The sequence below is a fragment of the Chelonia mydas genome, chromosome 11 (assembly GCF_015237465.2).
Source record: "Chelonia mydas isolate rCheMyd1 chromosome 11, rCheMyd1.pri.v2, whole genome shotgun sequence".
NCBI lineage: Eukaryota > Metazoa > Chordata > Testudines > Cheloniidae > Chelonia > Chelonia mydas.
In genome coordinates, this window is record NC_051251.2 from 36,252,356 (window position 1) to 36,278,191 (window position 25,836).

General features: G+C 38.8%; 1 protein-coding gene across 11 annotated transcripts in view; it reads right to left on the reverse strand.

Annotated features, from left to right (window-relative positions):
- The window catches only part of LOC102938237 (sodium channel protein type 1 subunit alpha), a 171,479-nt gene that overhangs the window by 54,896 nt on the left and 90,747 nt on the right, over nt 1-25,836 (reverse strand). For 7 of the 11 annotated variants that reach the window (XM_043525360.1, XM_043525363.1, XM_043525366.1 and 4 more), the window contains 11 exons: nt 20,897-20,960; nt 20,021-20,162; nt 18,932-19,138; nt 17,942-18,235; nt 16,743-17,123; nt 15,438-15,570; nt 13,752-13,990; nt 10,708-10,881; nt 9,736-10,092; nt 8,389-8,868; nt 2,671-2,788 (listed from right to left, as the gene is read on the reverse strand). In XM_043525360.1, the coding sequence (XP_043381295.1) occupies nt 2,671-2,788; nt 8,389-8,868; nt 9,736-10,092; nt 10,708-10,881; nt 13,752-13,990; nt 15,438-15,570; nt 16,743-17,123; nt 17,942-18,235; nt 18,932-19,138; nt 20,021-20,162; nt 20,897-20,960 (2,589 nt within the window). The remainder of the gene's footprint in view (nt 1-2,670; nt 2,789-8,388; nt 8,869-9,735; nt 10,093-10,707; nt 10,882-13,751; nt 13,991-15,437; nt 15,571-16,742; nt 17,124-17,941; nt 18,236-18,931; nt 19,139-20,020; nt 20,163-20,896; nt 20,961-25,836) is intronic. The other 4 variants (XM_043525368.1, XM_043525367.1, XM_043525364.1 and 1 more) reach the window with 1 other exon arrangement.

Below are 25,836 nucleotides of genomic sequence, written 5' to 3' on the forward strand. Positions count from 1 at the left end.
GTATGTTTCATAGGGAACATATTCATCAGTTGTAAAAAAAAAAAAAAAACCTCCTTTTACAGTGCAGTTAATCTCCTGCAACCTACTGTGATAACATCTTTCTTGTTTTTTTCTGTTGTACACCACTTTGTCTGAGAGGAATGCTACATAATACGTTAAGCAGAAAAAAAGAAAATGGATTGCTTTGCAGGCATTTTGCATGACTAGCTACTTCTAGTCAAAGATACAATGAACAGCAACTAAAAAACCTTTGTAAGCATTAGCTTTTATTACAGAAGAGCTCATAAGATCAAATGTAATAATCAAAATATAAAATGCCTTAGGTTATGTATCTAAGATTAAGTGTATCTATGAAATGTAACTGTACTGTCTAGAAGACTTTCATAATTAATTTTACCAGTTTTGATGAAGATTAGCATAGACAGTTTTATTTAAAGGTGGGAATGAATATTTTTAGTGGTTAAACCACAGGAGTGAAAGTCAAAAATTGTAGGTTCTAGTCTAAACACTGCCACTGATTTGCTATATGATCTCGTAAGTAATTTAGTCTTAGATTTTCAAAAGTGACTTCTATATTATGAGTACCCAACTTTAGACAGCTAAGGCCTTATTCTTAGTCCTGTTGAGTACATGCAACTCCCACTGATTTTCTCCATTAATTTTATTCATTAATCTTTTTGGCCTGGAAATTTTACAGCTGTCAGCTTTTAAAACTAAAATGGGCCAAATGCACTGATGACACGGATAGGTACAACTCAACTGACTGCAATGGAGTTGCATCCCCTTATGTGCGTGTTAATTTTTACCCAGTAATCACACAATGGGCTGAACCAGAAAGCACTAAATGGATTCCATTAATCTTAACTCGTCTGGTGATCCAAAACCTTTTAGCAACTTTGGGGGCACACAAAAAGTAGGATTCCTCAGGAAGTATCAGAGTTCCCCTCCATGATGGACCAGTCTGTGGTGAGTTGGTGAAAGAATGGTTGTCCTCTATTCAGTCCCCATAACAACTTAGGGTAACGTGTCCCATCAGTGATGCAACTTTTGTAGCCCCTGAGATATGAGCTAGCCACTGATTTTCCACCTTTGGCAAGAGTTCTTTGCAGTTATGATGCATTTTTGCCTAGAAGCTCACTCTAAATTGGAGCAGAGTGCCAAAAAGTAAAGGAATCCTGGTGAAGTCAGGTAGAAGAGAGGAGCTTATCACTATGCATAAATTGATGGCACCTCTTGCCTGGGACCCAGTTTTCTCTCAAGAAAAGGGTTTAATGGTGAATTTGTATTTAAGGGTCTATACCCTATTGTGGGGTGTTCCAATTGGAAATAGAAATAGTGTCAGGTATTCTGATGCAATCATGTCTATTTACAAGGAACATACAAAGTCTTTTTTCTCCAAATGCTGAAGGAAACAATAATAAAAGGAGAAGTTTCTTAGTTTATAGCTTGTTAGCCAAGAGATCCAAAAAGCACTCTCTCTCTAGTCTTACAGACTATTGCTTGGCTTTCTTGCATTTTGCCTCTTCCTCTCTTTTCTTGTCTGTTCTCAGGTTGTGTGTGTTCTCTCATATCTCCCTGCTTCCTCTGCACCCCCCATCACAATACTCAGCAGAATCCTCCACCCACATGATGCTAGCTTCTGGGCAGCTTCTAGGCCTTGTTTTAGGTGTGTCCCCTTAACTGTCTCTTACAATTATCTTAAATGAAGACGGTGTTTCACATATCCGTTTGAACAAAGTTTGACTCAGCCCATAACACTATTTATTTCAAGGCCCATAAAGTGTCCAGTGGAGTTGGGCATGAAAGGCCAATGAGTGGAACGGGGTACCACACTGGACTGTTTTTTTCTGCCAGGTAGCAGGTGAAGAGAGTTTCTTCTCCTTTTGACAATTTGTTTAAATAAAGGCTCAGCCAGCATTTAAACCAAGATGGAGTTTTTATTTACCAGTGACTGAGTAGCAGTTACTGTGATACTAAGGTTATGTCTACACTACAGACCTTACAGCAGCACAGCTGTACCTCTGCCGATGCGCCGCTGTAAGGTCTCCTGTGTAAGTGGTAGAGTTCTCCCGCCAGTATAATTAAACCATCCTTAACGAGTGGTGGTAGCTATGCTGGCAGAAGACACAGTGCTGTCTACACCAGCACTTTTGTTGGTGAAACTTGTCAGTCGGGGTGTTTTTTTCCACTACCCTGACTGACAAAAGTTTTACCAACAAAAATGCTAGTGTAGACAAAACCTTATTCACCTTTCTAATTGTCTCAGAGAGCTAGCTATGAAAAGTGCTGAATAAGTGCTAAGTGTTATTAACACCTAATTAGGACAGTTTCCAATTTTTAAATACTACTCTAGTTGGTGCTAATTCAGAACCCTCAGAAAAAACAAACATTTCTTCTATTTTTGAGACTAATGGCCATTTGCTTATATGATTTTTCCCAATTCTTTGTTATCTGAAAATGGTTATAAATCCACATCAGCAGTATACAGATTATAATTATCTTCAGTGTATATTATGTACTGAATATACCATTGCTAAAATTCATGATTTAGTGTTAATGTTTGACAAAATAGCAAATATTTCAAGCCATAAATATTATTTGACAGTGTAAGTAAATATTTCATTTTACTTTATATTTTTAACAGTACAGATTATATTTCGCTTCACTCACCTTCTGTAAAACAGGCCTCTGGCTCAGCAACTTCTTCGGGTTCAGCTGCATGTTGCTCTTCTTCAGGATGTCCAATATCAACCGTGCTACCTTCAGATGAGCTGGACAAATTTAGCTTCTGTTAAATAAAAATCCCCCACAAAGATTTAATCAACGTATTTATGGTAAATATTAATACTCATAGACATAACAAAAATTAATAGTACGCATCTAGTCTTTTACATTTTTAAATGTTTTAGTGCTCAATTTAGGTAAGTAAGTGATACATTTGTGCCCATTTTAGCTGCCACTTCGGTACTGTATGTGTCATTTTAATACAAAGTTAAAAAAAAGTCAGGCATGTTATTAATTATTATTATTGCTTCTGGAAAACATTCTAGAAATATAGGCCTATATCCTTGGGCCTGAGTGAACTATGGTTTTAAATTGAGTTTGGTTGTTAGCAAAATGAAGGGGATCATGAGAAAAAGGGTTGTTTGTATTAAATTTCTAGTGTCCCTTGAAATACCAGCATTATTTTCTTTAAGGTTTGGGTTGAAGTAATACAAATAAAGAATACATGGTTTAATGGGTCCAGGCACAGCAAATAATTGGTTAGATAGGTTTGTTTAATTTATGATAAAGAAAAGCGTAGTCCAGTAATTAGGACTGCTTGTTTTAACTGGGATAGAGAACTGGGTTTAGCCCTAAACTGTCTCATCCAGCTTTAGCTAAGGTCTGATAACCTGCCATGACAGCACTTGTTTATTATAGCGTATAAAGGGCAAGGTTTTTGGAGTTTCTTTGTCAGCGCTGTTCCTTACTATTCTGGAGTCACACCATAATGTGAAGGTATCTCCCGAACCTGATTTTGTTGTGAGTATTTGGCCAATGCTTATAACTGCATTAGGTCTAGAATAGAGAGTATAAGTATGTATATGCTTTTATTTTGGATGTAATCAATATCAAGTGGCCTGTAACTAATAAAGGAATACTTAGGGGTAGCTGAGTTGTGGTAGACCTTAGTAAACTTTTTAGGGAAATTATTTCCAATAAGCATCATTAAGACTTACTTAAGGAAATTAATAGTACACATACACACTGCTCTGTGTATGTTGCTGTACTGCCATACTGTATGCAGTGCAGGCATATAAGAAGTATTTGAATAAATAGCGCTATGCAAGAGGTTTGTAACCAACTGGTTTTATGTTTCATTTAACATTGAACCCAAAGCTTGCTTATGTTTGTAAACTTGAGGACCAAGCACGGCTTGAAAGTCAAGAAGTTCTGAGGGGTTTTGCCACTGACTGACTTTGGAAGTCACTTCAGCTGAAATTTTAATATTTGGATGCCCATTTTGGGACACTGTGAAGGACCTGATTTTCACAAGTAGTAAGCAGCTACTCTTTGAAAATCAAGCTTTTCAGTATTCTCTCTGAAATTATAAGGGCTTGAAGCAATTTTTCAAAAAAGCTGATATTCCTTATAACCCTATTGTTCCACAGGTGCTTTCAAATTGATTGTTTAAAAATTTGCTCCGGTATCTTTCCAGGTATTGAAGTTAGACTGACTGGTCTATAATCCCCTGAGTCCTCCTCCTCTTTTACAAAATGCTGCTTGAGAACTTATTAGAGCCAAAACCCAGCGATTTAAACTTTTGAATTAGGCTTGTTACAAATGGACTAGCAAATGAATGGTAAACACAGGTCTGATTTGTTGATCTGAGGATCTTTACTTTGCATATTTTGAAAAGTCATGTTGATAAAGATTTATAAACCATTAAAACACAAGTTAACCCTTTGAATCTCAAATCTGCTGTTATTAAATAATTGTTATTGTTTGAGGTCTCCATAATTTCCTGCAACTATGAACATTTAAATTAATAAAAATTGAAAAAATGCTTAAAATAAACATTGATATTATTGACTGAAATTATAAAAAAAAAATATATATAAATAGAATTCTGTTAAGTTAAACTATAAAGCATGCAAAGGACAGCTTGCTTTAGCCAAAGGTGGGGGAAAAAGATAAATGAACAGTCCTTAACTTAATTCTAGTGGGTAGCAGGATAGGCCTTCTTTATAGGAAAAGTAATCCATTTCCAGGTTTCTCCTTGCTTTCTTCCCCCATCTTGGCAGCCTAATTCTCGTGTCTACTCTCACCCCCCAAAGAGTTCCCTTCCTGTCATGTACCAATCTTCCTCTTCTGTCTCTGGATGGACATCAGGGAAAAAGGTTAGTTATTTGGGTGGGTGAACAAAGATCCCACTCATTTTCCATTCCAAAGATTCCATCTCACAGTTTCCCATTGTCTGTCTCTCAAATCTTACCTTTTTATCCCCTCCAAAGTTCCTCCTCAATCCCCAATATCTCCACCTTCCCTCAGGCTCCTCCTGTCTTCTCCTCACCTAGGTCCCACTTTCCTTAGTTGTTCTCCTTTAGCTTTCCCTCTTCATAGCCAGCCCCAACTCCCCTTCCTGTACCTGTCCTTCCCATAGCTGTCACTCCCATGCTTTTCTCTAAGTGGCACCAGTCCCCCACATAGATGTCCTCCCTCCACACAATCATTTATCTTGTGCCTGTCTCCACCAAAACTGGTCTTCCCCCTTTGTGCGACTCCCTCTCATAGCTGTCTGCTTCCCACACAGGGGAAGTGAAAAAATGGTCTTCCTCCTTCCTGGTCCAACACCCCTCCTGCTGTGCAGACCCTCAGGGTTGGTAGGGGGAAGGGAAAGGATCCAGGGCCGGAGGCAGCAGGAGTCACAGCTGCTGCCTCCTGTCTGCTCAGCAGTAGAACATGTGCCCCTGGCAGGAAGGAGGCTGAAACTACATCTGCCTCTGTCTATTGAACCTATTGGCTGAAGCCAAGCACAGTTTCAATTCTTCTGCCTAAGACAAAGAAACAGAGATTTGCAAAACCAAGAAGGAACATGACATTAATGTCATCGATCCCCTGCATAGCTCTAGGGGATTTCCAATATTTGAGACAGACTCTAAAAAGCCAGAAGCCATTGATAAGGTACAGACCACCACTTTTAGCTACAGGAGTATGGAGATAAAGGTAACTTTAATTGCAGGGTGGCACAGAAAAAAAACCACTTGATATCCAGAAAACTCTGGATCCACCCAAGAGCTCACATACCTGAGAGAGGAAAGAAAGTGGAGGCAAAAGTATCATTCAGTCATGCTGGCGAGGAGGGAAGCCCCTTTACACATGATGAGGCAAAGTTCTGTGCCCTGTTGCCTCCCTATGTCAGTTCTCAAGAAGGGAAAATTTAGCACCACAAGTCAATATTATTCCTGCATCATACACATCCCTCAGCACCGCATCCTGGGAGGTAGCTTCCCTTCATCTTGTATAAGAGGAAAGTTAATGCAATCAGGTTGAACTGTGACATATCAAACATGAACTGCTCTGAGAGACTTGCCAAAAAATGGACCATAGGATCCTGGAATGTGCAGCCATGCTTTAAAGGAGATGCTGCTGAAATACCTGGAAATGCCCTGAGTTGTTTAGACACTAAGGCACTGAATTCCTGAAGGCACCTCTGCTCATCTTACAGTGCAAAGCAACCAGAAGGGCATTGGTTGTGAAGAATGTGTCTGAGGCACGAACACACCAGAAAAACCTGTGTGCTGGGACATCAGTGTTCCATTAGCGAAAACCTTCAAACTGGCCTACAGTGCCCCAGAGGGCCAAAATCTTTAAGTTGGGAGTTTCCTGAATGATTTTCACTTGGAGTCACAAGATGCAGGAGTGAGAATCCTCCACAGGTGACATCTTAAAATGTAGTTTATTTTCCTTTTCCTGGGATAGATCCCTGCAAACACTTACTACCAAGCCTGGTGTTTACTACCATGTTTACAGAAACAGGGCTTATGCCCTGATCCTGTAAACCCTTGTGCACTTGCTTAATTTTATTATGGAGAATAATCCCACTGAAATCAGCTGAGCTAATTAGGGTAATAAAAGTAAGCACATACATAACTGTTTACAGGATTGGGACCTTAGCTTAAAAGCCCTCTGGTGTCAGAGTGTATGTAGTTCTTAGCTGAGGTGAGGAAGCGGGAAGCAAGGAGCCAACAGACTCCTGATGTTCTGCCTCATTCATGGTATTACTATCAGAAAGAATTATATATAGAACTATAAAAGACAGATTCCAGTTGCTTCTTGAACTTTGCATTATTTATTGTACTTTATATAGTTTTCACAACTCTTCTTTTTGTGTTACACTGTTGCATAAATCCAGGATTTATCAGTTTCACAGATAAAAGTACTTTGCATGTCATTCCACAGCCTTTCCAGGGTTGTTCATTTTCACTTATGACAGCCTGCTTGCTTTCAAGTTAGCTAAGAAGATAAACTAATGAAAGGTCATTAGATCTCATGCTTTAGCCATATATCAAACATCTGTGGGGTTCAGGAAGGAACTGCTCCTCCTGTGACCTCTTATATTGCATCTAGGTACATTATGCAGAGGTGTGTGTGTGATGCTGGGAGGAATAGTTTTACTTAAATTTGACCACAATTTAAATTGTTCCATCTTTAACAGCAAAATGGGAGCTGGTTATTAATACCTCAGGTATTAACTGGGAAATGGTGACAACATCGTCACCAGTAGAGATGGTCAGGGTAGTCCCAGGGACTGCTCTAAACTGCTTTATGGGGTAGAGTTTCAAGGACTATGGTACAAACGTAGCATTCAAGTCTTGGTAGGCTGGACTGTCTCAGATAATTTAAGGAATATCTTCATGTTCTTTACATCAGCAATTTGTGATCTATGGTTCAGATGATTGGCTATGGACACCCGCTGCTGTAAGATTATGGATGAAATCCTGATCCACTGAAATGAGTGACAAAACTCCCATTGACGTCAGTATGGCTAGAATTCAACCCTATGTGCGTTCCCATTTGTTTACTTATTGTAGTTTGTTTATTAAAAATGATGGCATTTGGGTCAAAATGGCTGAGCAAGTGCAGAGTGTTCTGTTTGACTATACTGCAATTCTAGTATTTAATTCATTACTTTGTAAAAAACATTTATGGTATCTTGTGTTCTTCCACTGGCTTTATTTTTCAGCTTTAACAACTAAATGGTTTTGTAGTACATCAGATAACCTGAACTTAAACATAATTTTATTGGATTCTTGGTCTGAAAAAGGATGATCATTCAGAAAGCTAAAGAGAACTTTTTCCATGAAAGATGTATCTATTCTTTGGGCCCAGTTCATCCCTGCACTGTGGCTCCTAGGAAGCTCCCATAACGTAGGGCCTTCCCTGAGTGGCAGAGAGCTAGTTTATACACTACTCCTAACAGGAGCTTTGTTGTTGGATGTGTTCCGGGAGCACTGCTATGCTTTATCTGTTGCCCGTTGTTGCAATGGACTTCTTATAACTACATATAGCTTTTAGGCTTCTCTAGCCTGTTTGGCGAGCTGAAGTGGCCCTCAAACGTTTCAGAATAGGGAAGGACCAAAAGTTGTATAAAACTACCCCAGTCACCCTTGTTCCCACCCGCCATTCTCTGAGCCAAGCTCAGACCTAGCATACAGATGAATTGAGCCTTACGTCTCCTGTCAGTAACCATGAGTTAAGTATTCCCACCTATATTATACTCACTTGTCCATATAGTCTATTCTATATAGGTTTTTATACCGTGCTCAACTAGACTAGTTCATGCTGAAAGAAAAAACAAAAAATCACAATATTAAAAAAATTATATAAGCAGTATTTAAATACCTCTTTGCTTTCTTCCAGATCCGACTCACTGCTAAACTCTTCTGTATTTAAATTTTCAAAGTCTGATTCTCCAACGGCAATTGGTACTGTCACAGTGAGGCTTGGGTTGTTTATGAACGACATGTAATCACTTTCATCAATGATATATTTTTCCACGCTGCTGCCTGTGCCTATGCCACTAGTTCCATTGCCATCTTTAAGATAATCAAGGTCTTTGTTTATTTCCACTGTTAGATGATTAGAAATGCAGCTGTCTTTTTTGTTTAGTTCTTCAAGTGGTTTGATTTCATTTAAAGCTTTTTGTTTTTTAATGAAGGCTTTTTGGATGAATTCACGTACTTTTCTTTTAACATAATCTATTCCCTTCTCAATTCTTGCTACAGCAATCTGGAGATTATTCATTTCATTATCATCATCAGTGGCAGCAAGGTTGTCTGCACTAAATGAGCTCAGTAGCAAGGCCAAAAATAGGTTCAGAACCTGGAACAGGATAGAAAAGGAATTCCTAGATTTATCTCAGTGGAAATAATTTCGTGCTAGAATATTTTCTAAAGCTATGTGAAGTATGTGTCTAAAGGACCAACGTTTCAGACAAACAAACCAAACCAACCCAAACAACCCAAGAACTGTGTTTTTAGAATGAATGGAGTGTTATATCTTTAATAAGCTTGCATTAAAACACTTGAATTATAAACCACCTTTTTCTAATGCATGATGATTTGAAGGGAAAATTATATAGTAAAGAAGAGATTCACAAATATTATGACAAATGAAAACTAAATATGGTTTGCTATGATTCATAGGACCATATTATTCACCAATCACAAAACAGACAACTGGCAAGTATTTGTGAAAATGCTTTTGAATCCCAAAAGTTTACAAAAATATTGGCACAAAAAATTTTAGTCAAAAATTCAGACAAGAAGTTTGTTATTCTTCATCATCCTGTTTAAAAAGTTTCACTTCTCCAATCAGAGAGCAGAAACTATACCATGTGTTTTACGTGACCGGACACATAATACTACGTTGGAAAAAGTTTATAAAAAATGCACAGGCTGAACATTATTTGAAGCACACTGTATTTGCAAATAGCAAAAACAAAAATTGAGAGTGACTAAGAGCTCACTCTATAATTATATATCATGAGTTTGATCCTGCAAGGTGTGTAGTATTCTGTTTCCAATCCAGCAAAGCACTTAATATTAATTTTAAGCATATATGAGTAGTTCAACTGAAGTCACATGCTTTAGTGTTTTTTTGAGATGGGGCCAGGATTCTCATTGGATTGCAAGATTGAATTGTTTTTTTTTTTTCAGAATAAATCTTTGAAACTTTTTGATTACATACCACTAGATTTCCAATCACCATGACCATCATGAAGACAGTAAGGCACATAGCTTGGCCTGCAACCTCCATGCAGTCCCACATAGTCTCTATCCATTCTCCACACAACACTCGGAATACTATCAAGAAAGAGTGGAAGAAGTCTTGCATGTGCCAGCGTGGAAGTACACAGTCACTTGCTATTTTGCAGACACATTCCTTGTAGTTTTTACCAAACAACTGCATACCAACCACAGCAAAAATGAAGACAATGATGGCCAGCACCAAGGTCAAATTTCCCAGAGCCCCAACTGAGTTACCAATAATCTTTATCAGCATATTCAGTGTTGGCCAAGATTTTGCCAATTTGAAAACTCGTAACTGAAAAAAAAAAAAAGAATAAAAAGGTATTGTTAGTACTGATTTTAACGGAGATACAAAAAAGTGTTTTACAAATTAGTTTGTGAAAAAAGTATTGCTGCCAATGATGAAAATGCTGCAGACTTTTACAACTTGGTACCCCAAGAGCATAGTCTTGGATCAAGGATGTCTCTGGGCTTTTACACCTCATGCAACTTAGAATCTCGGGTTCAGTGTTACCTCAGATGCCACAGAACTTCAAGGTTACCTACCTACCTGTGTGTACATAAAGAAGAGATCCATTCTGATAATATCAATAAGAGCACAAGACAGATATTCAGTGAGTCCATTTGTTTCTTCACTGCGAAATACCTGAAGTAAGTATTCGCAATAAAAATTTGGAAATAGGCCCCACTCCTACATTGGAATGTATTAATATGGATTCCTGCAGAGTCCCCACTAAAGACAATAGGACGACACTGCATGGCACAGGGGTACATATAAGTGGATCACATTTCTGAATCAGGGTCATAATGACCTTAAGGTATCTTGTTAAGACACAAAAGTTTAATTAAAATATTACTGCAACAAAGCCTGTAATTGTAACTTGCAATAACGTTTTATTAATATATTTACCAATCTGAATGATCGGAGAACTGATAGTCCTTCAACATCTGCAAGACCAAGTTCAACCAAACTAAGTGTTACAATAAAACCATCAAAAATATTCCAGCCTTCTTGGAAATAATAATAAGGATCCTTGGCAATTATCTTCAGAAACATTTCTGCTGTGAAGATCCCAGTGAAGACCTACATTCAAAAGACAATTTATTATTCAGTTGGAAAATTTAATATTTCCAGTATTTGTGCAGATTTTACATTCCAGCTACATATCTTCAATGACCATAATTTAGAATGGCTATTCACAAAAATCCTTAAATTCAAATCCCTAAAATAATCAAAGGAAGGTCAAATTATTTTATTTAGTACTTTATTATTAGTGTTTAAAATTTGTTGCTTTTAAAAGAATGATCATAGGGACATCTTATACACAGCTTCTGATAGAAACTCCATCACAGAACAAGTACTGAATCTTCTTTACATTTGATTTAATTTTTCAGGAAACAAATTACTTAAGCTTCTGGTGTATAATACAATTTTAAAACTATTTAGGGTGACCATACATCCTATTTTGTAGGAGACAGTACCTTTTTTAAAGCCTGTCCTGGCCGTCCCAATTTTTTTTGGCAAAACTGGGAATTTGTCCCATTTTCTCTTGCCAACTGATGACCAGTTGGCAACAGCAAACAGTTTTGCCAAAAAAGTGAGGTGCTACCCCTAGTGGGGCACGGAGGAACGTGTGGGAGGGAGGAGTGGCAACGTCAACCCTGCACGGGAGGGAGGGCTCGGGAGAGTGGCTCAGACCAGCCATGCACGAGTGGGCGGCAGGGGGTCTTGGAACAGCTCTGCATGCGGGGAGGTAGAGTGAGGCCTCACCCGGCCCCGTGCAGTGTCCCGCTTTCCCTTTGGGAAAATATGGTCACCCTAACTATTAGAACGCCAAGCTCTTTTTTCCACAGCACAAGCAATGTTCCCAATTTTATTTGCACATTATGCAATAGAATTCTTTCCAAGAAATTACATGCTACTCTCCCTAGAACACTATTGTTGGGATATTAATGACACTATAAAGATATGCTCTTATATGGCCTAATTTCACAAGATCTAGCAAGATCAACAATTTACATCAGCTGGGGATCTGCCCAGGAGTCTTCTCCTTGGTTTCAATGCATATTAGATCGTAAACAGGATTATGGCAGCATTTAATATTATAGGTAGTTTAGGCACACTAACTTCATTTCCAATTAAGCTTTTGTAAGGGATATATACAGAATAGATATGTCTTGAATGATTAACTACTGAGTCCTTCTGGCCCTCAACAATTAGAAAAACTATCCATCTCTGTTTATTCCAAAAAAGGACCCACCTAGGAAGAAAATACAATAAAAAATGGTTCACATCATGTGAGACACTTTGTCTAAGGACCCTAAGATCAGCTAAGGCAGAGCAAGGGCGGGGCCTCAGGGGAAGGAGTGAAGTGAGGACAGGAAGAGTGGAGCAAGGACGAGGCCTCAGGGGAAGGAGTGGAGTGAGGGCAGGGCCTCAGGCAGAACGGGGGTGAAGCACCCCCAGGGAAAAATAAAAGTCAGTGCCTAAAGCTTTTAAGTGTCTTAGAGACAAGGGCATTCTTGGAAGTGTGATAAATATGTTGGGTACTAAAGAACTGATGATCATAACTCAGTTTAATAAGAAATCATGGTAATTTACATTGTTCTTTGATATAACTGCTGAACCTCAACTCTAGACTGTGATAATTGCTTATAAGACTGTATTATGTGTGCAGTACACACCTAAAACATTTGTCATCTACACTTGAGTGATGAACTAGTGATGGTATATTAATGTGGTTTTAAGTAATTAATAAATTATGGGTTAGTTAAAAATAAGCAAGTGTCCTGATTTGAAAAATATTGTTCAAGTTAAAAGTTGACTTGAAAAGAACCCAGCATTAAAAAAAAAAAAATTAAGCTTACACTCCCTGGATGCAAGGAAAAGGAGATATCCTATTAAATTCCATTCTATATTGATGAACCCAGTTTGTTAGATTTTAAAGCTGAAATCTAACTGGCACCTTGGCAAATTCATAAATATTGTCCCCCTTTCACACTTACACTTTGCAATGATATATATATCAAATTATATAATGTAGAATACTTTCACCAACCAAGGTTAGAAGACATTTCCTTGGATGGGAAACAAAATATACAATTCTAGAACACCACATTTTATGGTTTATCATGTGATTGTCATATAAAATGTCCTGTTCTTAACGCGAAGTATATTATTTGAAGTATAGAGAATCAGGTTTTTTGCCTGCCTGCTAATTCTGCATCATCTAGTATTGCAGTTATTTATATGTTCTAAATTTATATTTCCTTCACATTGCAGAAATAAAAATGATAAAGACACACATTACATGAAATCTATTCTTGAAATAAAAGTAGAACTGTAGGTTCAAGCGTTTAAATACGTTTACATGATCCAACCTCTTAATTTAAATGCTTTAGAGCTGCAGAGAACCAACTGAAAAACTTCTTAATTTATCTTTATTTCTTTTCTATATACTAACCATAGCACTGCCAGGTTACTAACCAATCTGATGGCCATTTACAATGAGAAAACCTACAGAGATGCATTTTAGGAAACTACATTTCCATACTGAAAATTGTTTGAGTGTTTTAACAATTTCTGGAAATACTACCTTTCAATAGATGTGCCTGAAGAAACTACAGAAAACCATATTTGTATATATTGATATGAAGATGAAATTCAAACATGTCAAGGAGGTTTGAATAGCTTAAACCTGAGATGATTCAATAGATATGCCAAGTGATGTATTAAACAAAAAATATTACTTTATACTGTTAATCTATATGTCTTGAGAAAGGATTGAAGGTGGGAGCTCCAAAAATTTAGAGAAATATAGACCTAAAGGACAACTAAATCAGTTAAAAAAAGAAGAAATTCCTGCTTAAAGCTATAATACAGATATATCTCCTTCAAAACCAAACAAATAAGCAAAAACAACAACATGTCACAAGACAAACTAGAAGACTTACCAGGTTTCCAACAGAAAGTACATTACTGAATTCTTCAGTCATTGGATAATGTTCCATGGCCATAAATAGTGTATTTAAAACAATGCAAATAGTAATAGCGAGATCAACAAATGGGTCCATCACAACTAAATTGACAATATGTTTTACTTTTAACCAATGTGGACTGCAGTCCCATATCAAGAAAATGTTTGCAAATTTGTACCAGCATGGTGGGCATTTCTGTCTTGATTCTTCAAGTTCTAAGGACAAATGGGTAAAAAAATATAAAATGTAAAATATCTGCATGCCATAATACAGTGTCAGAGACCTCTTCGAAATCCTCTAGCCATATCTTCAGAGAATGGTATAGCACAGCAGTTCTCAACCAGGGGTCCAGGGTCCCCTGTGGGAGACCATGAGCAGGTTTCAAGGGGTCCGCCAAGCAGGGTCAGTGTTAGATTCTCTGGGACCCAGGGCAGAAACCCAAAGCCCCGTCATGCAGGGCTGAAGCCCGTGGCCCTGAACCCCACCACTCAGGGCTCAACCCAAAGCCTAGGCAATTTAACGTCGTGGGGCCCCTGTGGCGTGGAGCCCCGGGCAATTGCCATGCTTGCTACCAGCTAATGCTGGCCCTGGTTTTTATATGCAGAAAAAACAGTTGTTGTGGCACTGGTGGGCCGGGGAGTTTTTAACAGCATGCTGTGGGGGGGCCTCAAAAAGAAAAAGGTTGAGAACTCCTGATATAGCAAGTATGTCCATTAAATATTCATCTACTTGAAAAGAAATTCTTACTTGAGCACAAAAACACACATACTTATGCAGCCACTTTGTGCACAGTGATATGGATTTTTGCAGCTATGATAAGTTTTATAATAGCAAAATCAGTGCTTTGTGACCACATGACATGGAATGGTCAAAAAACAATGACACAAAAGTCTCACTAAGTAATGTGAGACAAACACATTGATTGGGAGTTTTTAGTCTACCTAGAAATATTTCCTGAGAGCATAGGTGCAGGAAGTAGAGGTGTGGGGGGCGGAGGAAGGGGTGATTAGGTCCTGGGGGCTGGCCCTGTGCCCCACTCCCCTGTTGCTGGCTCCGCACCTGGGGCCCTGCTCCTAGCTCTCTGCCCGGGACTCCACTCCCCAGGTCCTGTGCCTGGGGCTCGGGTCCTGGTGCCAGCCCCATGCCCAGGGCCCCACTCCTGACCCCTCCGCCCCGCACTCTGCTCCCTAACCCCGCACCTGGGGCTCAGGTTCTGGTCACTGGCCCCGCTCTCCAGCCGCTGGCCCCATACCCAGAGCCCCAAGCCCAGCCACCTGCTTCCAGGGCTCCACTCCCAGGGCCCTGCGCCAGGCCCCACGGCCAGAGCTCTGCTCCTTGTCCCGCATGTGGGGTCCTGGCTGCCATCCCCTGCCCAGGGCTCTGTTCCTGGCCCCATACCCGTCCTGGTCCCCTTACCTCTGTCCAGGTGCCCCACTCCCGGAGACACAGCCCTGCTCCCAGCCTCTGCTTGGAGGGGTGGGGCGTGGACAGAGGTACGGGGGCCAGCACCCCAACTTACTAAACATTTTCCAGCCCCACTGGTATAGAGGGACAATATCAGGTTAATATACACATATCTAAAATTATTGTTTTAGTTTCAAATGAAAGTTTCAGAAGTTCACTGAAAATACACTAACATTTTAAATTCAATATTTTACACACCTTCCATAGTATTTGTGAGTATGCTAGCTATACTCATTGCCCTCTCTCTTTGAGCAGGGTCTTCCAGAAAATCCATAGAAACATGAAAGGAACTGGATCTTCTCTTTCTTGTTTCCGTTTCAGTAGTCATGCCCTGCAAACAGAATAATAATGGATAGGATCATCATCTTGAGTGATATAATAAGCAAATACTATATACACTGAATTTCTAAATGTGAAGGAATACATGCTTCATGCAATTTAATTTATCATGCAAGACTTTTCTTACTTATTGCATTAACCTAGCATTTTCAAAATATATTAAAGAATTTTTTTCAATTGAATCACTCGTCCTCCAGCACAGTCAGTTACTAGAAATCCTCAGTTTAATACATAACATGAAGTTTGTGGGAGAGAAATATGAAATTGAATAATTATTCAAACACTCTAAATCTCAGTTATGAGAAATGAGTCAAACATATTGAAAACCACCGTATTATTGTAAAATGTTTTCAATTTGCAGATGTTTACTACTACTTATAAAACGTCTCGTTGGAAAATTACAAGGTATCCATCCAGTCTTAAATAACAACAAATAAAAAAAGTCTGATTTAGTCACGCTTCCACATGCTGGTGTACTCCCAAGTACTCTAAATGGACAACCTTGAAATACAATAGCAGAATGTCTCTAAAAATATCTGGTTATCTGTATATACACATAGATTACAACACAGGTGCACACAGACATTTTTGTTTTTGAAGGTGGGCGCATGAATGCGATGCCTCAAATAACTGTTTAGTTTATTTTCTATACTAGAGACCTACATCAAAAAAAGGGGGAAAAGCGCATAAGAATGAAAACATATATGGTAGTGCTGAATGTATACTATTATATTGCAATGAGCTGATAAAGTCCAATGCTATCAAAATGATCTACAACAAATTCAGGGTCATGTTGACTGAATTCATAGGGTAACCTTTATTATATACCCTTTTTATTTGTATAGTAAGTTGAAATCTTATCCAATGTGGCCAGATAAAAATTTTTAATAGCTACAATAAGTTCTACCCTATTTTTATGGGTATATAATAGACAGATACTTGCATATTAATTTGATATTTTTTCTTGTTAGCTCTGAGAATTTTTGCAGGTAAATACTTAAATTTCAAACTTATTTTGTTAGTATATTAAAGGTTTTACAAGATGCAGGAACATTCATAGCTTGGCCAGCCAGGATTATTCCTAAGGAATTCCATTCTGTAGAAAATACAGGCTGGTGCAGTAAGAAAAGACCACCATGCCTGAGCTATTTAAATCTTCCTTACATTGTCATCAGTAGCTGGTTTATCTATTATCACCTCTGGCAGAAGTTGTCCAACAGGCGACGTAGGAACAGATGGTCCACCAACCAGGGAAACTACTCCATTGCAATCTACAGTGCTATGCATCTTCCCATTCGCTGGAAACACCGCCTGGACCTTGGATGACCTACTGGCCTGACTAATATTACTGTTGCGCCGTTCACCATGTCTGCGTGGCACAAAAAGAGAATCTCTTCTGCTATCATTATCTTCAAAAGTGCTGTGTTCATCATCAGCAAAGTCATTTTCTGATCCTATATCCCTTGCTCGACCTCTGAAGCTGAAAAGACTTGTTTTGCTGTTGCGCCTTGGAGAAAACAGGGAGCCACGAATGCTCAGCAAAGACTGTAAGAAAATAAAAATATAATTATTAGCTGAAACCCTTAAACCCTGTATTTTTTTTTTTATAAAAATGGAGTTAACATGTTGTAGAAGTTGTTTTCATAAATAAATTAATAATCTTTTCCAGGAACCAAATTCTGCTTTCAGATTTTAATATGCATTAATTTCACTGAACTCGCTTTGTAAACTTAAATCCACTATTTGTGAATTAATAAAACAAAAACTGAACCTGAGCCACCCCAGCTCCTGTTGAAGCCAATGAGATTTGTGAGTATGGATCAGCAAGATAACTGGCATAAAATGAGAACAGAACAGACATAAACATAGCATCCTCTACATACTTAAGCAAGATCTGGAAACATTAGTCAAGTACAAATAAAATCCATGGATATACTTATGGACAAGTTCTATAACATTTAATAGGAATGAAACCAATAGGGTTCTATGGCAATTACTCTAAAACAATACTATAATATTGAACAGAGAATATATTTTTATAGAATTTTTAAACCAACTTATGGAATTCAATTACAGGGATATAATTCCCTATTACATATTATATTCTGATTTACAAATTCTATAGAAAAACTATTCTGCATTAAATTCTATACGGATTTTTTTCAACAAGTTGTCTATATCAGTTAGGTAAAATTCTCTTGAAACACCAGCAACAATAAAGATAGTTAGGATTAAATAAAAGTTCGGTGTCTTCCTTCTTCATGTAGACAAGTCACACTGTTATACCTATGATACTGCAACAATTTTTGAAAGCCCCTGATGCTTCTAATACACTTTTCAACTAACAACACTTTATACAGTACCTGGTGGGGGGACGAATACTTTTTTTCGTATGTCAGTCTGTTCCCTTCAATGGAAAATCGGAAAGTTTTCTTTCTGATGCTGCCTTCTGATTCAGATTTTTGAAATTCATCTTCATCCTTCTCTTCTCCTCCATATTGTTCTTTCTGCTTTCTCTTCTTCCTTCTGTTCCTCCTCTCTTTAGCGCTCTTTGAACTCAACTTTGATGCATCAGAAGAACTTTCTGAGAGTCCCCCTATTCCGCCTTCTGCACTGGGATCTCTTGATCCAGCAGAGGCTGTTGCTACTGCTGCTGCCTGCCATATCACAATAAATACTTCTATTATTAGATCTACCAATGAAAAGCACATAAGAGCTACATATCATTATTACTAGGCAGCACACTAAAACATCAAACTTTTTAATTTCACTTCTAGAGAACTTTCTAGTCCAGTCTTTGGCTGGTGCAGCCTTTGCACATTGAGACTTTCAGGTAGCTGTCTTCTTCTCAGAGATTTTCTCTCACCTCTTTTCTGTATCCTTACCGCTTGCTAAAGTCACAGAGTGTTTCCTATGGCATAGCAGATACCTGTTGCCTAAATATGTGCAGATTCTGACCATATCTGTCCCCCCACCCTTCACATATTGCTTCTCTTCTTAAATTATAAGGTTTCCAAGGAATATACTCTGCTGACCACATTGTATATGCTATGGAATACAAATCCTCAAACAAATAGTGCATACATTTTTTTGAAGTCTCCTCTGGATCACAAGGCTGGGTTGCTCACAGCAAAATGTCTTTATTTCCAGCAATGAAAACATCTGAGCCGGCTCTGTTCTTGAAGACAGAGTGGGCCTACCCATTGTTATAGGGAATACTTAATAACACAGGGCTCTAAACCCATTCTAAATCTGATGACCAATATCTATAGAAAACTCATTTGGATGCACTAATACAAGATTACAATATGATAAACAATTTAACTGATAAATATATAAAATCACAACTACACCTGAGCTGCTTCTTGTTGCTTTCTCAGCTGTTCAAGCATTTGCTGAAATTCTGCCTCTTTCTGTTCCGCTTCTTCCATGTTTGCTTGATTCTGCTCTTCATAGGCCATGGCAACAACAGCCAGGATCAAGTTAATCAGATAGAAAGAGCCCAGGAAAATCACCAGAACAAAAAATATCATGTATGTTTTGCCAGCAGCACGTAGTGTCTGGAAGTAATAATAAATACAGCTTTATTAACTTGTTAATGTTACTATGTGAATTAATCACTGTAATAGAGCAGGACTCACCCAGCGGCACCTCCTTGAGAATTAGCTCATCAGCCTCTGGAGCGCCCTCTGCCATCTGGTGATCCGCCTTACCGCCGGCCTCAGTCCCTCCCAGGACCCGATGCCTCCTCCCATTGGGGTGCTGCCCCCTGGCAGTAAACCCAAACAATCCCTGACGGTCTCCCCTCCCCAGGGAACTCCCACCCACTACCGCCACCTCACCTCAGTCTTGGCTACTGCCAGTCATCACTTAGCCCTGCTCCCCAGGGCAGACTGCAGTGTATCAGCCACTTATCACAGGCAAGGGGGTTTGGACCTGCAGCCTCTGTCTACCCGTGGGCTTCCCCCTCACAACCGCAGTACCTAATAGGCCCTAACCTAAGCCTCACAGCCTGCGGGTTTCCAGGCCAGAGCTCCCCTTGCCTTTTCCCCTCAGCCCTGCTCCAATCTAGGTATTCCCTCAGGTACCTGCAGCCAGGCCCTTCCCTCTCTGAACGCAGAGAGAGAGACTCTGGCTAAGCTTCAGCCTAGCAGGCCCTTAATAGGCCCAGCTGTGGCCTGATTGGGGCATGGCCCAGCTGCAGCCATTTCCCCAATCCGCCTAGCTTTTCTTGCCCTCAGCCCTGGGTCTCTCCCAGGGCTGGCTTTTAAGTCCCACAGGGGAGGAGCGGATAACCACCACGCTACCATCACCTACTTTTCATTTTGTAGGAATCCATCATCATCAGATTATATGAGAGATGTAATAGAACTGATATTAAACTCTTTGTATAATTTGATAGTATAAAAATACTTAGTCTTTGTTTCACAAAATGTTCTCACCAACTGATAAAGGTTTTCCCAGTAGTCTTGAGTCATCAGTCGAAACAGTGACAAGAATGCCCAGCTGAATGTGTCAAAACTTGTGTAGCCATAGTTGGGATTTCTACCAGCTTTCACACATATATATCCTTCTGGACATTGACTACAAAAGGAGAGATATTAGGTGTTATCTTTTACAATTATTCTAATATCAGTGGATGCTAGGTCCTGATAGAAGTTTGGGATTATGAAGTGCTGTTTTTGGTCACTTCATCAGACAGGAACTCCTAGCAGTTGGACAGAGCTCTACTCTATAAAATTACATTTAAAGACAGCTGACAAATTGTGTATAACATCACAATTCTGCAGAAGGGCATTTTCTATTTGCATTTTGTTTCTTAGCAACACTTGCATATTGCCTTACTACCAAACTGTCAGCTATTTAGTCTTAAACTCTAAAACACAATGTAAATTCCTTGATTAATAGTATTTTCACCTTCAAATGTCTGTCTCCATATTCTTCACTCACCCTTGCAATAGCCTGATATTCTTCATCAATCAGCACATATGCAGCACGGACTATTGAGGCATTTATGCCTTCCTACCTGGTACTTCTGTTACTTCTCAACCAGCCAGAAGCATGTGTTACTATTGAGTGCCTTTGAATTGGCTACCCAGTGAAGAATAAACTGACCTCTCCTGACCAGATCAGCTAGCTATGATTGGGAACTCAAGTCCGGGATCAGACATCTAGAATCAAATCCCAATAACACATCTAATGTGACATGGCAGATATTTCATTCAGCTGGTCAATCAAATTATTCCAGGATATTTATCTGAATATGCTGCATTCTTTTCCTACATAGTACAATAAAAAGTCATGAAACATGTCCTTACCCTGCATCTGAGCCATTTCCACAAAGCAGAGCATCATTTTGCCCTTCCAGAACGTAAAAATTACCTGTTTAGAAAATAATTTTCATAAAACTGTAAGAAATTACTACATAAATCTTCCACCACTACATATTGAACTCATTTAAACAATGTTGAATAAACCCAGTCCTTTACTTTACACGAGTAATTCTACCACGGACAACTTGAACAGTTTTATGAAACATTTTTATGATGGTGGATAGTTTTTGACTGGTATGATTTTACCTCAGAGGAGTTAAGGGGCTGAACTACACATTTACACATTTGAGCTCCAAAATTCCAAAATAATACATTTGACTAAAACAAAGTAACCTGATACATTATTACTATTGCTTTATTCATCAGAATGTTAAGATTATTTTCACAATTCAATTTTAAACCAGCATAAATGATTTCTTCAACATGAACATAAAATCGAAGTGACAATATAAATTGCCAGAAAATTGGTATCTTTAATTTAGACTGTCAATGTGTCAAATAGCATCAAGAATCCTGATAAATGCTGTTAGAGCTGAATTAACTGTACATTTTTCCTTTCAAATGTGCAATGAAACATTTAACATTTTTTGGAACTTTATTTTGTATTTATTTGTTTTAGTAGATAGAATTTACCCTATTTTAAAAGATTTCGGCTAGTCTGATTTAATGAGCCATTATTTTTTTGACTAGCATTACCGAGTCCTCAACTGTTGCATCTACAAATAACTGTAGCTGTCAGAGGCAGCTAGTCATTAGAGACTAATAAGTTTAAGATCAACCAATAATTCCACAACTGTCAGCCACTCTAAACAATGTAGGTATGCTTTCATTGCAGAGTTAGCCTAGGTGACCACACACCGGTCTGAGCACCAGGGTTAGCCTAGCCCAGGCGTGAGCAGCCACAATGCAAAGCCATACTCAAGTTACTGTGTCCTCACAGGTGCTATACTCACTTGTGTGTGTCATATCCCATGATTCTTTGTGCTATGGAAAGCTGAGCTGCTCTATGATTCTTACCCAGTGAATTGTGGGAGAACCTGTCTGTCCTTTTGCCCACATAAGGAGAATTGTTGCAAGGCACTGAAGGACTATTAGCACTCAAGTGATTTAGCCTGCATCCTCAGTGAAAAGTGGGTGAATTAACAGCCTGAGTGAACATAGAACCTGAGCTCTAACACACACCCCAGCTGTCCCAGCTAGGCCAGACTGAAAGTACCACTAAACTCAGGTGAGAGATTGGGGCAATACCTGGGTGTGACAAATATTATGGACGCGTGGAAGATCCAGCCTATTGTATCATCTTTATACATGTTATATGTATTTTTATGGGCTAGGGATTGTATTCGTGCTCCATGGGAAGAATGAAGGGATCTAAAGTAGCTGTTACCACTCAAGAAAGAGAGCTTGAAGTCATTGTGGCTAGTTCTCTGAAAACATCCACTCAATATGTAGCAGCAGTCAAAAAAGCTACCAGAATGTTAGGAACCATTAGGAAAGGGATAATTAATAAGACAGAAAATATCATAATGGCACTATATAAATCTATGGTATGCCCACACTTTGAATACTTCATGCAGTTCTGGTTGCCCCATCTCAAAAAAGATATATTAGAATTCGAAAAGGTACAGAGAAGGGCAACAAAAATGATTAACAGCTTCCATATGTGGAGAGATTACAAAGACTGGGACTGTTCAGCTTGGAGAAGAACTGACTAAGGGGGATATGAGAGAGGTCTATAAAATCATGAATGGTGTGGAGAAAGTGAATAAGGAAGTGTTATTTACCCCTTCACATAACACAGGAACCAGGAGTCACCCAATGAAATTAACAGGCAGAAGGTTTAAAACAACCACAAGGAAGTACTTTTTCACACAATACAGTCAAGCTGTGGAACTCACTGCCAGGTGATGATTTGAAGGCCAAAAGTATAACTGGATTCAAAAAAGAATTAGATAAGTTCATGAAGAATAGGTCTACCAATGGCTATTAGCCAAGATGGTCAGTGATGCAACTCCACGCTCTGGATGTTACTAGCCTCTGACTGCCAGAAGCTGGGAGTGGACAATAGAGGATGGATCACAAGATGATCATCCTGATCTATTCATTTCCTCTGAAGCATCTGGCACTGGCCACTATCTAAAGACAGAATACTGGGCAAGATGTACCATTGGTCTGACCCAATATGACCGTTCACGTGTTCTTATGGGGCAGCTACAGAGTTTCCTCGGGTAAAATTAATGAAAATTACTGGGGTATAATTAATGAAAATCCCTTTGAAAGTAACAACTGTGGAGAAGCCTCTCCCCAAGGGAAATTGCATATACGGTTTGACCTGGTTAAAGAGACCTACCAAACAAAGAATTGAAAACTATATAAAGTGACCATCTTGACATGGAGAGAGAGGTCACTTTCATCCAATCCAAGAACTGACATGAGACTGTGACCAGAGGGACAGTCTCTGCAAGAGGACCTGAAGTACTTTAAATCCGCTAGGGCCTCCGTATGGAAGATGAGTGATACTTGGTAAGCTAGGCATGCATAATAGCTGTTTATTGTTTTTAAGATATGTCTTCTCTATAATGCTTTTGCTCAGAATAAATAATACTTTGCTTTATGAAGACTGGCTGGCCACTGATTAACCCTGTCACTGGCCCTGAAAGAACAGGATGTCAGGTGCTGAACTAAAGTCAGACCTGCTTAAGTGATCACAGTGAATTGCAGGAGGAATTGCAGACAAAATCACCAGTCAAGGAGAGAGTTGCAGGACTCCACTCCAAGACATGGAGGGTGCCTTCAAGGAGGCCATAAAGTGGTCTCAGGTGCAGTCATCTCAGGAATTGTGATGTTGGATAACAGCCTAAGCTAAATCTGCAGTGAACACCTACTCTGTGCAGTGTGTCTGATGGATACCAGAGCGCAGTACCACCAGCTGTTGCAAAGGGATTCCTGTTGCTACTGGAAGAATTTTTGCTCTGCAGTACACAGACTGAAGGCAGAAGAAAATGGTAACAGAGAAGAGGTTTCTAGCAAGCTAATTCAAAGTACTGGTCACATTGCACATGCTCACTGCAGCCACAGTCCTTCACTGCTACTTTGTTTCTTCTTCTTCTTCAGGCTCAGCAATAAGTAAAAAGTGTATGTTTGTGACTTCTGACCTGATAGTGTGGCTGTCAGTTAGGAAGGGGATAAGTAGGTAGTGAGCCTACGAAAGGGTTTTCTGAGTCTGGAGGGCTGTACATGTATATGTGTGTGGAAGAGAGGGAAAGATCTATTAATGACCATCAATTGTCAGGAACTTGTTTTTATGTCTTATCCAAAAAGTGGAACCTCCAGAAGTTTTGCAGATGCTGTACATCTGGGATGAAAGGTTAATAAGTCATACAGGCACTAAGGATTTGGGTATGGATCACTCAAAGGGGAAAATAAGTACAGAATTCATTTTTAAAGAAACAAAAAGAGAAAATTTAAAGGAAAAAGAGAAAGGGCAGGAACAAGGAAAAAAAGACAAAGAGGAAAATTTCAGTACAGTGAAGTTGGGGTGAGAAAGACAGATGATGCAAAAGTGGGGAGCCCATAAATGTAGGTGAGAAGGGAGAGAAGATAAAAAGATAAGGGGTAGCCAAAATTAACATAATGCCTTAAAAACTAAAGCAAACTAAGTGTATAGCACAATTCAAAACTTCAGTTCATAATGAAGCCCTATTGCACTCATATACTGAGATTTTGGAAGACTGATCCTAAATGTTTGATTTCCTTCTCCGAAGATTTGAAGGGACACTTGTCAGAGTTGACGCTTGCTGAAAATCACATTTTATAGAATGTTTTCTTGGCACTGAAAAGCTACCAACAACTCAGAAATAAAACATACAGCAGTATTAAATCTGCTGCTCTGAAGCTTGGTGAGTCATCCTACTCAAACCCAGGATGCTGGTATTTTTGTGATTTCAGAGATGCATGTGATGTATCTCATTTGTCCCCCACACCCATACTTTTCTTGTCTGCTCTATTTTAAGAGCTGGGTAGATACTGAAATTGACACACATCCCATTGTGGTCATGCTGGCAAGCATTCTGCAATAAGAGATTCAAATATACAGCCCCATAAAAAGCTTGAGTAAATAGGAGCTATGTGTGGATTAAAGGGATGGAACTGGACTGAGACCGCTTTTCACAAAGCCATTGAGTAGGCAAAGTTTGGCAAAGTTTTCTTTTCTAACCAATCTGTATGCTTACCACTGGTATACATTTCTTCAATTTTAAGACAATTTACTGATCTTACAGATACCAAAAAATAAAACACTAGTTTTTCACATCAGCCTGGGAACGAGTTTAGAAATCATGTTTAAAATTTGTTTATAAAAAAATGTCACAAAAACAGTTACTAGCCTTGTTTGTACATGACCAAATTATGTTGGAACTATGTTTAAATATCATACAGCCAAACTGTGGTTAGAAATAGGTTTTTGTTGGAATCATACTTATGGAGAGTTTTAACAATCCACATTTGGTTTTTGGCCCACTGTAGATGGAGCTAAACAAACTTACTGAATCAAACAGAACAAAGGGATTGACTGGAATTTGAAGCCTTCCAGCCAGTCAATGCACCAAGGTAATACTACTTTCAAGAAGACTACTTATAAGAGTATAGTAGACAAGATTTAGCTCTGTATATCAATCTTCTCTCAAATAAAGTAAATGAGAGTTGAATGGATATTAGATAGATAGATAGATATACACACACACTCCTATTTTAGCAGTGCAGGCAAAGTAAGTTTATTAGGCAAACCTTAATTATTCATTAATTCTGATGGTTTAAAATTGTGACAATAATATATTACATTAACTTACAACTTTGAATATTTGATTCATATGTTTGTATGTGTACTATAAACACATAACAACATTATTAAGGTTGCAAAGTCAAGC